General features: G+C 45.6%; 1 protein-coding gene across 8 annotated transcripts in view; it reads right to left on the bottom strand.

The window, feature by feature from the left end:
* Aqp9 (aquaporin 9) overlaps positions 1-12947 on the bottom strand; it is a 57191-nt gene that overhangs the window by 17359 nt on the left and 26885 nt on the right. For all 8 annotated transcript variants that reach the window (NR_073483.1, NM_022026.3, NM_001271843.1 and 5 more), the window contains 3 exons: positions 10071-10197; positions 4606-4743; positions 2404-2522 (listed from right to left, as the gene is read on the bottom strand). Coding sequence is in view for 7 of the 8 variants with exons in the window: in NM_022026.3 (NP_071309.1) it covers positions 2404-2522; positions 4606-4743; positions 10071-10197 (384 nt within the window). In the remaining variant the exon portion in view is untranslated. The remainder of the gene's footprint in view (positions 1-2403; positions 2523-4605; positions 4744-10070; positions 10198-12947) is intronic.

The raw sequence follows: 12947 nt of genomic DNA on the forward strand, positions 1-12947 counted from the left end.
TCAGGAGACGGCTCTATCAGGCTCCTGTCAGCAAGCTCTTGTTGGCATCTGCAATAGTGTCTGGGTTTGGTGGTTGTTTATGGGATGGATCCCCAGGTGGGGCAGTCTCTGGATGGTCCTTCCTTCAGTCTCTGCTCTGAACTTTGTCTCTGTAACTCCTTCCATGGTTATTTTGTTCCCCTTTCTAAGAAGGGTTGAAGTATCCACACTTTGGTCTTCCTAGAGCTTCTATTTCTGAGTTGGAGCCCAGTCAAACGTATGTCTTCAAGAGTAACAAGCATTTGCCGGTCCATCAAGTCTCTCTGCAGGGCATGGGGGAGGGGGTGGCTGTGCTCATCACACTGGTTCTGCTTTTCCACTTGATAGCTCATGAGCTCCTTGAAGGATTGATTCCCTCATTCTCTCCCCAACTACACTATCCCCAAACCAGAGGCCCAGGGTCTCTGGCTTCCCTCACTGCATGTGTAATATAGACAACTTTGGCTTCCCTTCACAGAAAGAAGCGTGCCCCAAGATGTGTAACACTTGGAAAGGGAATCTCAGACTCAGTCACTTCATTGCCTACCACCCATATACTATCGCACATAGTGACAACATTCTTTCTTCAGGCAACTTTGTCGCTCTGTCTTTCCCACTAACACTCTTTCTACAGTCCCAGGACATGTGGGCTCCCTGCATGTCACTAGTGTGATGCTATAGCCTTGTTTTACTCTTAGTTGTTTACATTGTTCTTTTTTTTTAATTCCTTAGGAGGGGGCTGGAATTACAGGCATGCACGGATACACCTTGTCTGGCTGTCACTTTGTTCTATAGACGACACTCTGTTCAGCTACATTCTACATTTCTTCACAGACACTGCTCACAACACATATTTCTCATATTGTTATTTTTAACTCTTACAATAAACCTGGCAAAGGCTGATATTTATCCATGTGGTATTTATCCAAGTGAAATGGGCAAATATATATTTATTTTGTGTGCACAGGTGCCTACATGGATGTACCACATGAATGTAGTACCTGTGGAGTCCAGAAGAGGGCATCAGATCATCTGAAACTGGAGATGGCTCAGATGGTTATGAGCCACCATGCAAGTGTTCTGTGGAGAGCGGCCAGTGCTTTTATCCATTGAGCCATCTCTCCAGCCCCGAAGTCAGAAACTTCTTTTTTTTTTTAAGTTCAGCAACATGCTGAAACCACTCAAAGAGTCAGAGACGGGATGTTACTTCAGTTCAAGGACTCGGGCTCTGGGTCTTGGGACTTGCAGCCTACGTGCAGTAGTAACAAATTCTTCAAGCTCCTGACATGGGGCTGATTATCCAGGGAAAGATCAGTAAATGTTTGTGTCCTGATTTATATTGTAATCAAAGTGGAAAAGAAAATGGTGAGTGGGGCTGGAGAGATGGCTCAGTGATTAAGAGCACTGACTGTTCTTCTGAAGGGTCCTAAGTTCAAATCCCAGCAACCACATGCGGCTCACAACCACCAGTAATGAGATCTGTCGCCCTCTTCTGGTGTGTCTGAAGACAGCTACAGTGTACTTATAATAAATAAATCTTTAATCCAGAGTGAGTGGGCTGGCCTGAGTGAGCAACCTTCATTCCCAGCAACCACATGATGACTTACAACCGTCAGTAACAGCTACAGTGCACTCACATTAACAAACAAACAAACAAACAAATAATAAAAAGAAAAGAAGAGAAAGGAAAAGAAAAGAAAATGGTGATGTGTGTGTGTGTGTGTGTGTGTGTGTGTGTGCGCGCGCGCGCGCATGTATGTGTGTGTGTTTTCACAAACCAACCAATACAGCAAGGTCTCTCAGTGTAGTGTAGCCCTGATTGCCCTGGAACTTTCTATATAGACCAGGCTGACCTGAAACTTGTGGTGATATTCCTGCCTCTGCCCCTCCAAAGGCTGGGATTATGAGTGTGCAGCCACCACACCACGCTTCTTCAAAGTTCAATCTAGTCAAGACACTTAGACCCCTTGAGAGTCAGGAGAAGTTAGGGCTTATGGAGAGACAGGGCAGATTCTTGACGCCCCTGCCCCTCTCCCGCCCCCCGTCCCCCGCCCCCTGCCCTCTGCCCCCTGCCCCCCGCTCCAGGCTCACGGCCATATTTCTAGTCCAGGCAGCCAGTCTTTGTCTGGACCTTAGCTGGTATGAAGCAGCTATGTGCGTTAAACAGGAAGCTGAGGCCCCTTTTAGTGGCATCAGCATCTTCAAGGGCAAACCACTGCCAAGAAAGCTCAGTTCACAGAGACACCTCTGACTGGGGGATGCAATCCTTCCCTTCTGACCGGCATTCAGGGCTCCAGTACACACCCTATTCCCGTCCACGCCCGATTCCCCATCCCCACTTTCTATCATGTCTTTCCACCAAAATCAGGTCCTTCCTTCACTTACTTGGTCTACAAAGGCACCTGGCACGGATACAAATGGTTTTGGGTATGTCGCGAAAATGAACGCCGTTCCATTTTCTCCCGTGATGAGCAGCTTTCCATCAGCAAAGGCCATGAGTCCGTCTATAGAAGACAGAGCTCGGGGACATTAGTGTTTTCTGGAAAGGGCTGAAGGATGATGTCCGAGTCAGCTTTAACTGCCAACATGGCATCACCTAGGTAGGGTAAACCTGAGAGGGGAATCTCAACTGGGAGACCACCAGATCAAACTGGCCTGTGGACATATCTGTGAGGGAATTGTCTTGCTTATTAATTGATGGGGGAGGGTCCATACCACTGGAGAGTGGTACCATTCTTCCAGGTGTTCATTCTAGACTGTATAAGAAAAATTTCTATAGATGAGCCTGTGAGCAAGCCAGCAAGCACTGTCCCTCCATATTTTCTGTTTCAAGTTCTTGCTTTGAGCTCCTGCTTTGACTTTGAATAGGGTGAGGGGCTGTGCACTCTCCTCTATCACAGCAGCAGAAATCAAAGGGGAACAGAGACCCATGCTTGGTCTTGAGCAAATCAATAGAAGCCAAGCAATCTTTATGGTGAGATAGCCTCAGAGAGCCCCCCAGGACGACCCCAGGATGATGAAGTAGAAGCAGAAAGCCCATGGTTGGCCCGGTGCTTTCATCTCAACTTGTATGGAATTCTTATAGGCTCCTGGAAACCAATCTTCTTTGGGTGGGTGCGTGTGGGGAATTCTCGGAGTTTTTAGATGGATCTAAAACCAAAGTGTGACTTTATCCTGTGCTAAGTGGAAGTCACAGCTTCTAGGGTCCTCTTCGTTGCTCCTAAAAGTTTACATCAGAATTTGACAGTGCACCCGGATAACAAAGATACTATGGATGGTCTGTAGAGCCCCCCAGAAGCAGGGAACCAGCAGCCACTGATCCAGGTGGCACCCACCTAGGCTTCTCTTTGTTGAGCTGCTGGCTCTCTGAGTTTCTGGTCCAACATCGAGTCTCCCTTAGACATATAATTCTCAGAGAGACACTGGAAAGAAGCCCCTTTGTCCAACCTGTTTCCCTAGGGTTTGGATTATCGATGTCTTCGGTTGGCCACTCAGAATGTTCCGAGGCTCATCTTGGGTTGTGTGCAAAGAACTATTTTAATAGTTGGTGCTGGGGAATACTGAGGTCCCTGAGCCTTGCGCACTTTGGGAGTCCCTCATTTTCCAGAGAAGGAGACTGAGACCTACGTGGTCTGGTGCCTTATTTACTTACTTACTTATTGTTTATTCCGAGACCAGGTTTCCAATCACTCAGGCTGGCCTGGAATTTGCTTTCTAGCTGAGAATGACCTTGATTGCCTGGTCGTCCATCCTTCCTCAACCACTTAGGTGCTAGGATTACGGGCATGTGCCATGTTGCTTCATTCCAAAGTGATGTATTTAAGTCACAAAGCTAGTATCTGTCTTGGTCATAGCTCAGTCCTAGGTCTGTGATTGCCGGGAGCACACTTTCCTGAGGGCTCCTGAGTAGATGCGCCTGGCTAAAAGGGGCAGAGGCTGCCCCCGACCTGTCTGTCACTGGCTGTGCTTCTTCAAAGGCATGTTCTCCGACTCCTACTCTAAATATTTACAGGGCCACAGCTTTCACAACTGGGCAGAACTTTGGGCAGAACTTTTCTCATTAAGTCAGAGAAAGCAGGAGAAAGGCAACTGGCACATTGCCTGTGTTCATACTGCAGTGCAGGGTGGGCCTGAAATTAGGCTCTTAAAAGTTGTGCCATCCCTCCTTAAGATTCATACTTGTCGTCTAGAAAGGTCGCTTAGCAGTTAAGAACTATAGTTGTTCTTCCAGAGAGGATCTGAGTTTGGGTCCCACACCCTCATGGTATGGATCCCACAGTGGTCTGTAACTCCAGTTCCAGGGAATATGATGCTTTTTTCTGGCCTTGGTGAGCAGCAGACTCACAGTGATGCATAGACATATACACAAGTTAAAAAGCAAAAAACAAACAAACAAACAAAAACTAGCATACATGAACATCTTCAGATTAAAAAAAAAAATTGAGCCCAGTTGATAACTCGGCCACATTGTCACGTTGTCACAATGTTCCCTGTTCTCGATGCCTCCCTGCTTCCTACCAAGAATTCAGGCTTTCCCAGGATGCCCCGCCAGCCCCCCAAATCTTTGGACTCAGGTTCAGTACTCACCATAGTAAATGCCAAAGACAGTTGCAGCCCCGACAAAGGCTCCCAAAAGCTGAGCTCCCACATAAAAGGGGAACTTGAACCACTCCATCCTTCCAAAGGTGCACATTGCAAAAGACACCGCTGGGTTGATGTGGCCCCCTGCAAGGAAGATGAGACAGTCAAGCTGGGAGGTCAGAAAGTGAGAGTGGGGAGAGGGAAACAGAGACCCTGGAGGGTGCTGGGCGAGGGAGACCTAATCATCTGTGGCACCCTTATTCACCGTTTAGAACAGTTTTCTGTATGAAAAGGAACTCAGGCCTTTAAACACTTGGTGTGAGTAAGCAGCTCGTTTTTGTTAAAGTGGCACTTCAGCCATCAGTTACAGAATACCTCCAGGAGATTGTTGTAAACTATTACTGTAAATATATGGTAAGGCGGTTGAGGTTTAAATACATATCTAACAAATAGAGAAGGCGCATGCCCAGAGGCTGGAAAGCCATTCTTAGCACTGGGAAGGAATGCCGTCCTGGTGGAGTCCCTATGCCTGTCCCAGAGGCAGAAGGGCTTTGTCAGAGGTGCCTGCCATATTGGAATGGATCCTTCTAGGTCCCTCTGCATAAACAATGTGTTTTCCCATGCAGACATGTGACAACAGCTCCTTTAACACAACCCAAGCCATAGGTAGCGAAAGCAGCTTCCTGATTCTCGGCTACCCGTAAGGTCAGAGAGAAGGTTTGCTCTGTGCAGTGCCACCGATGTTCCCACGTGGCTTTGGACTCAGCTGCAATATTTACTGAGTGACTTGCCAGATACTGTCACAGTGGTATTATTTAGACTTAAGAACCCAATGGAATGGACTCTGCCCTTGTTTAACTGAGTGAGCAAACTGAGAAATATGAGCCTTCTCCAGTCACTGAGGGATGGAACCAAAATCTAAGTCCAACTTCATCTGAATTTAAAAGCCAAGTTCCATTAATTTACTTCTAAACATCCTTCAGCAGGTTTATAAAGATTTCTCTGCCTTGGGGCTGGAGAGTTATCTCAGTGGTTGGGAACTCATATTGCAGAGGAGCTACCGGGTCGGTAGCTCAAAACATCTGAAACTCCAGCTGCAATATATCCAGTGCCCTGTTCTGGACTCTGCATACACGTGCATTCACACACACATCCTCCCCTTCTCCTCACATACATACTTAAAAATAAATCTAAAAGCAAGATGTATCTGCCTTGATAATTAAGCGTGTGTACATTTATGCATATGGTGGGGGTACACACACACACACACAACTTTAAAAAAATAGTTAACACCAGGCAGCTACATACTTTGAGTAGCATGCTACATAATTAGGTGTGGTAAGCTCTGATTGGTTGGTTGGCACATACACAATGGAGCAGGATGCTAAAAATCCTTTATAGCAAATTGATAGGGATGCATAAGATGAACTTGAAGAACATGGATAGCATTTCATGTGGAAGGGGGATCAAATTCATTTTCAAAGTGAGCACATTGAAAGGTGGATGCTCAGGTTAGATGTGAACAAGAGAGATGACAGCTCCTGATGGCAATGGTGACGATGAGCAAGATGATAATTCTTAACCCTTAGAGAGAGCCATGCTTTTCCTGAATCTTCAGCCCAAGGTTGACAATGGGTTTTGGCTGCTAAGCCACAAAGGTAGCCATTCAACTCCAGCGAACATGAGCAAGAAAATTCCAAAATATCAAAGCATGAATAACCCCCTGGATCCTTACAAGTACTTCATCTGTGGGGTCTTGCTTTTATGGGTTCCAGAAGCCAGCTTAGTAGGAAGGTTGGAAATATGAATATGGACAAACACAGGGGCTGATGGGAAATTCCTGGAACTAGGCTGCCTCTGTTCCTTTTCTTCCCATGGCTGCATGGACAGTCCTTTAGTTACCACAGGGTGAGCAAGGGAAGATGGGACAGAGGATCCAACAGCAGCCTACAGACCAAATGAAACCTTCCATGTCTAGACTTCAGAGGGGAGTAGGGTCTGAGCCTGGAGGAGTCTCTGAGCTTAGAGGAGTTGAATCTCTGAGCATAGAAGATGAGTAGAGGTACCAGGCAGGACAAAGGGCATGGTTGTTCCTCTCTACCGGGGCAGAACCTATGATCTAAGGCAGACAGCCTGGAGACACTCACTATGGAAGGACAAGAGATACTTAAAAAGTCACCTCTGATCAAAACCATCCCTCAGGAGTGCCTTGACAGGTGAGGCTTCTAGAACAAGCTCTCTTCTAAAATAAAACTTCCTACAGGTAGGTTTACACCGTGCAATCTCTGGCAAGCACCCTGAAAGCCTAATTAACCTCAGGTCTCATGCAATGTCAGCCACTTGGTAAGCATCTTAGATTTAAAAAAAAAAAGCCAATGAAATTATCATGGGGCTTTAAGGGTCTTTGTTTAGATGACTCAGATGACAGAAGTCTAGGGAATCTGCAGTTGCTTGGGAGTCAGAGAGGGTAGATCTAGGAGGAAGCCTTGAAAACTAGTGAGAAGAAGGGACGACAGGGGTGACAGGGGGGTCAGAAATGGAGGAGGAGCAGTGGCTGGAGTCCAGACGGGTGATAGAACTTCTTCCCTCCAGACCTGAGAGGCTTACTGCAAGGCCAAGGCCAGAGCAGTGTAGTGGAAAGAACACGAGCAGCAGGGGCACAGAGTCCTGCCCTCAAATATCGGCTCAGCCAAGGTTGCTTTGATGATCGTACTATCCACATAAAGACCCTGCCCCCAGGAGAACAACTGGAGTCCAACAGGCCCACAGTGTGGATCCTGGGGGAGCTAAGTGAATTGTTTTAAGATTCTGTTCTAGGCAAACTCCTTCTCATCATTCCTGCACAATTCTGTGATAGATGTCTTATGTTTACCCTGTCTTTGAACAGGCTATTCTTTTTCAATTAATTCATTTATAAATAATGCAACATCAAAAGTAGTTACCAACGTGATCCACTGAAATGCCTAAGAGGGTAAGGTAAAGTCACTTGCCACCAACCTCACTAACCCAAGTTCAAGTCCCTAAGACCCATATGGTAAAAGGAGAGAACCTTGGGCCTCCACATGCATTCCATGACATATGTACGCATGCACGCGCGCACACACACACAACTTTTAAAAAATAGTTAACCAACAGGCAGTAGCATGCTACATAGTTAGGTGTGGTAAGCTCTGATTGGTTGGTTAGCATAATCACAATGGAGCAGAATGCTAAAACTCCTTTATAGCAAATTGATTCTTTAGATTTAAAAGGGAAAGGCCACTGACTCCAGCAGCCTGTGACCGCACAATGGGATCACATTTATATTCACGTCCAGCATGCACTGGTTGTTCGTGAGTCTTCAAATAGGGCTTCCCATGTGGCTACAGAGCCTGTTAGGTACAGCCACCTTGACAGACACCTCTCACACAATGGTCTTCTCTGGTCCCCAAGGCCACTGATGCTGTGGTCTGTGTAGCTGTCATGGAGAGTGCATGCACTGTCCTGAACATGCCCAAGTTATGGACCCTCAGAGCATGAACTATGCTAGTTCCAAACAGAGGCAGGTGCCTCCACTCCAACTTTACACTACCATATCCTGAGCTGGGCTCACTCACCATTTTACTTGTGTTTTGGCAACTCTCATAGCCTCTCATAAACAGTTGGGTCAGACCCAAAGCCTCTCTGATTCTCACTCCCAAGGACTTAGCCTCAGTACACAGGCCAGACGGGACAGGTCTTTGCCATCTTCCTACTCCCTTATCCTTCCTGCTGGCCCTTCCAACTCTTTCCCTGACAATGACTTCTTCAAGTCCCCAAATATAACAATGGATGCAAAGAGCCATGAGCTGCAGTGACAGGGGTCAACTACACTGACAGATTCCAAGTCCCACATGGCTACATGTCATTGTTCAGTTCAGGGTATCATGCAGGCAAAATCCTCCAAACCAGTGGTTTGAAACCAGTGGGTCTCAACCCCTCTTGGGGTTGAAAGACCTTTCCACGCAGGTTACATATCAGATATCTTGCATATCAGATCTTTATGTTATGATTCAGAACAGTGACAAAATTATAGCTATGAAGCAGCAATGAAGTAATCTTATGGTTGGGGTTCATCACAACATGAGGAACTGAATTAAATGATTGCAGCATTAAGAAGGCTGAGAACCAATGCTATAAACCCTGTCTCTATCTTAAAAAAAAAAAGACTGAAAATGTTCCTATATTCATAATGGATGTGTGGAGACTATACTTACTCGATCGAATGTGCTAGAAGGTGTGGGGATAGTAATGGAACATCTTGACTACTTACTTCAAGAGTGTAGTTCATGTCTGGTGTCATGGTCCCCACACTAACCTAGCTTTAGCATGAACAGAGAAAAATACCCAGCAAATCTTGTGCTTTCCTTAGGGTGAGTGGTTTGATGCTGGAGTCACAGCAAAAGCCTGGCAACTTGACTGGAGATACTGCTCATGCCAAACACATCACAAACACAGAACTCTGGCTATCTTCCTATAATCGTGGAAATGTTGTCACCCAGTCAAGGATCATTTGCAGCGACACACCCCACAAAGCTACAGGGAGTCTGGGCATCGCTCTTCAGCATCCCTGTGGCATATTTATCACAAGGCCAGCCAGCTTACCTTAAGGATCCTTTTTTTTTTTTTTTTTTTTTTTTGCCCAGAGTAATTTTGCCCCTAGTAGAACACTGAGGGTCAATTTTGCTCTGTCTCTTTGCCAAATTCAGGACTTATAGCAATTTAAGGACCCTCTCTGTATGATATGAAGATAGTAGCACATTCCAACAGAACGTTATTCTAAGGGAGAAGGGGTGACTAAGGATGTCCCAGGCCTGGCACAGTGCCTACCATGCCAAGGTGTCCTCTTCTGATCAGTTTTGCTTTAGTGCTTGGTACCCACGTGGGAATCTCCATGACTCAAAACACTCAGTACTGCTCCCGATCTCTTTCTAAGTTTTCAGACCACATTCAACAGCATCCCAGCATTTTGCTTTGCAAAACCCTGCAGGTGGTCATTATCAACCTGGCCATCCGAGAAGAGCTAAGTTAATGTTTTCTAGCTCAGATGCACACTGTCGTGAAGACCAGGCTGACCTTGCACAAGACCTAGCTTCTCTGATTGTAGCTGATAAAGGTCCAGGGACATGCCTCTGCTGCCGTGACCTTTGCTTAGCTATTCACAAGCTTATCTGGGATAATGGCTTCCAAGCATGAGATTCATAAAATAAAAAGTACTGATTTCTGGACAATACACTGCAGCTGCCAGGGAGGGCTCAGGTGTGAGTGCTAACCCTGCCTTTGCAGAAGCCACTAGCCATGTGTTGGTATTTCAACTTTACCATCTACGAAAAGGAGATCAATACATATTCTTGCAACATTGTTGAGCTCTAATAAAGAAAACATGTAGAGTGACCAACACTGCCAGCACATTAGGACTGTTAGTAGTTGTGATAAGGAGTTCTGCTGCATACCAGAGACACCAAAAGTCGCATAAAGAGCCATCACAACTGCCGTTGCAAATCCAATATTGATAGTGATGATCCCACCAGCCTTTTCTCGACTGAGGACTGCTTGAGCAATAGAGCCACATCCAAGGACCTAGAAGGAAAAGGACAAAACAACTCATTAAGGAAATGGGCATGGGCACTGCCTAATGCAATATGGCACGGAGTTGTGTATGCATCTTTAAAGTAAAGTCATGGGTTAAACTTCCTTAGATTCCAAACGATTCAAATTATAATGCTTTGGCTATCTCCCAGGCCACAGGTGAATGAATCTTACCAGGTGTATACAATATAAGCATCCTGCTTATAACTTATATATCAGGTAAGTTCACACCATGACCTAGACTCCTCAAAGGGATAAAAAAAAAAGATTCCCAATTTGGGAGTATAAAAACTGTATACAAATATCTTCTTGATAGTGATGAACTGGTTGTATAGGAGACATTCAATGCATACGGGATGATTCCAGCTTATCCCTCCCCAAAGGCAGAAGACAGATGATAGACTGGTGATCTTTGAATCCCACTATCCCCAGTTCAAGGATATATCCACCCATCTTATTTGCAAATTACTGGCCTTAGGAGAAGCAGAAGAGCCTGGCTTCTAGAAAGAAGCCCTTGGTATGCACATTGCAAGTAAGACTTTTAGACTTCATCCACAGCCGTGATGCCATATTCTATATTAAAAGGTAAATCAAGCCACAGTCTTGCAGTGTGTTCTTTCCCCTTTCAGAGCACTCTGGCTCCGTTCCATAGCCTAACAGCTGATTTTCCCACTTAGGATCCCTATCATCATGACTGTCCAAACTAATGTCACATTTGTGCCTTCATGTTGTCTTTGTAATCTAAGGCCAAGCAAATGCAGAATATAACTTCTGAACTGAGTGAATAGCATCAGTATTGCCCTCAGGAAGTAGGGTTGGATATTACTGTCATCTGAGATGAGCTACTCCAGACAACAAGGCAGAAGCAGCTGGAGCCCTTCAAACAAGAGTCTTCCCCTGGTCACGATTCTGCTGCACAGCCCCTAGTGTAGGTCCAGTGGAAACCGGAAAGCTTGAACTGGCTTGAGTGTGTCCAGAGAGGCCTCTGACCTGTTTGATTTCACTCTGGGAAGTATTCTCTATTTCTGTCCTAGGTGTTGAAATTGTCTTGGGAGCAGCAGCAAGGGGCATTGTAAATCACACTATAGGCTGAGGGAGAGGGGTGGAAGGAAAGGTGATCCTTATCCCTGTGCCCCCAAACCCTCTTTCATCTTTTACTTATATACTGAACTTATATTGACTTATACTCTCTCATCAGCTTAACCCTCTCAACTGTCTTCCTACAACTAACAACCTCTGCTGGACTCAGGTCCATTAGTAGAAGACCACGTGAGCACTGAGTTCCACTTCTGCAGAGATGCCTCAAACTTAAGATTATATTTGTGTTGTGGATGAAGCCTAGATTCAGGCAGGTTTGGCAGGACATTTCATTTCTACTCCACTGAAATTGTCTGGAGGCTTCTGCATTCGTATGTCTGCCTTGTGGGTGGTACTGGTTGCTCATGGAGGTTTTAACTAGAGTGCAGAGCAGAGTGCCTACAAGTGGCTACTGCATGGTGGCTTGGCTTGTTCATCGCATTCTGGTTGGGTTTAAGAGGTGAGCATCGTACAGTCTCAGGGTTTATGTTCTTAATTCCTATACCATGTCCCTGGTAGTCTGTCCCATTTTGATAATTCTGAACTTTATAGCAGACAGAAGGAATCTATTGTAAGTATTTTTATTTTCTTCCTACACTATACATACATACACAGAGAAAGAAAACATATACATGTTAAGTGTGTTGGTCTCTGTATCTAATATTAGTTTCTAATATATTCATGTCAAGTCATCAGATGGTTCCTTTTTCTGTTGGGTGTGAAAGCCCCTTTCATGGTTGTATAAATGAACACATTGCTTCTCAATCTCAGCTTGCCCTTCCACTAAGCAATGACAATCATTCCTCAGCTTGCTTCCCGAGGGTTTTCAATAAAGGTTCAAATGAGATAACACTAATAAAAGCACTATTTAAACAGCAAACACTGATCATAAGTGCAAACGCAGGGACTGTTTTCAATGTAAATGCAAAAGGGAAGCTAAGAGCCAGTTTGAGTTCACGGATTCAAATAATTGAGTCCATGAACTTTAGCCACTTCCTGGCAATAACAAGCAGGGGAAGGTCCACTTCTGACAGGCGGTGGAGATAGTTGTTGTGTCACTGCTAACCATAGAATCAAATGTGGGTGAGGGGAAGTCGCAAGGCTTCAAGAGGTTTTGCTTGTTTTCGTTGACTTTCCAAAGACCAATCGTTCTATGTTTGTGTGCGTGCTACTGCTCTGGGCAGGACTGTGACGATAACAGAGTAAGTCCTGGTTTCATTAGCAGATCTTCATGCCTTTGAGGGGAAGAGAACGTCTCAATGGAAAAGAGAGGAAAACATTCAAAAGGGCAGACTGGTGGTTAACTGGAATGTGAGTTATGCCCCCTCTATTACTAGCCACTAAGCCAGACATTCTGGAGCTATCTTGCCTCTCTTCTTCCCTCCTTGAACACTCATAGTGATGTTCTTATACTTCCCTTCTGTCTACAGCCTCTGGCCAGAGTCCCCACCACCCTCTAGCCATCTAGTAGTGGAGCTAGATGCCATGGCTACAGCTGTATACAAAAGTCTCTCTGCGGCCTGAGAACATCGCTGCACATCCAGGCTTTCCATTGCCTTGTCCCATGGAGCCCGGCCCTCCTTCTGCCCAAAACAGATTCATAGAGTTGCATGCCAGCCTCTTTGAGCCCTTGGAACTGATAGCTGCCACTCCAAACTCTGCAT

The sequence above is a fragment of the Mus musculus genome, chromosome 9 (genome assembly GCF_000001635.26).
Source record: "Mus musculus strain C57BL/6J chromosome 9, GRCm38.p6 C57BL/6J".
Classification (NCBI taxonomy): domain Eukaryota; kingdom Metazoa; phylum Chordata; class Mammalia; order Rodentia; family Muridae; genus Mus; species Mus musculus.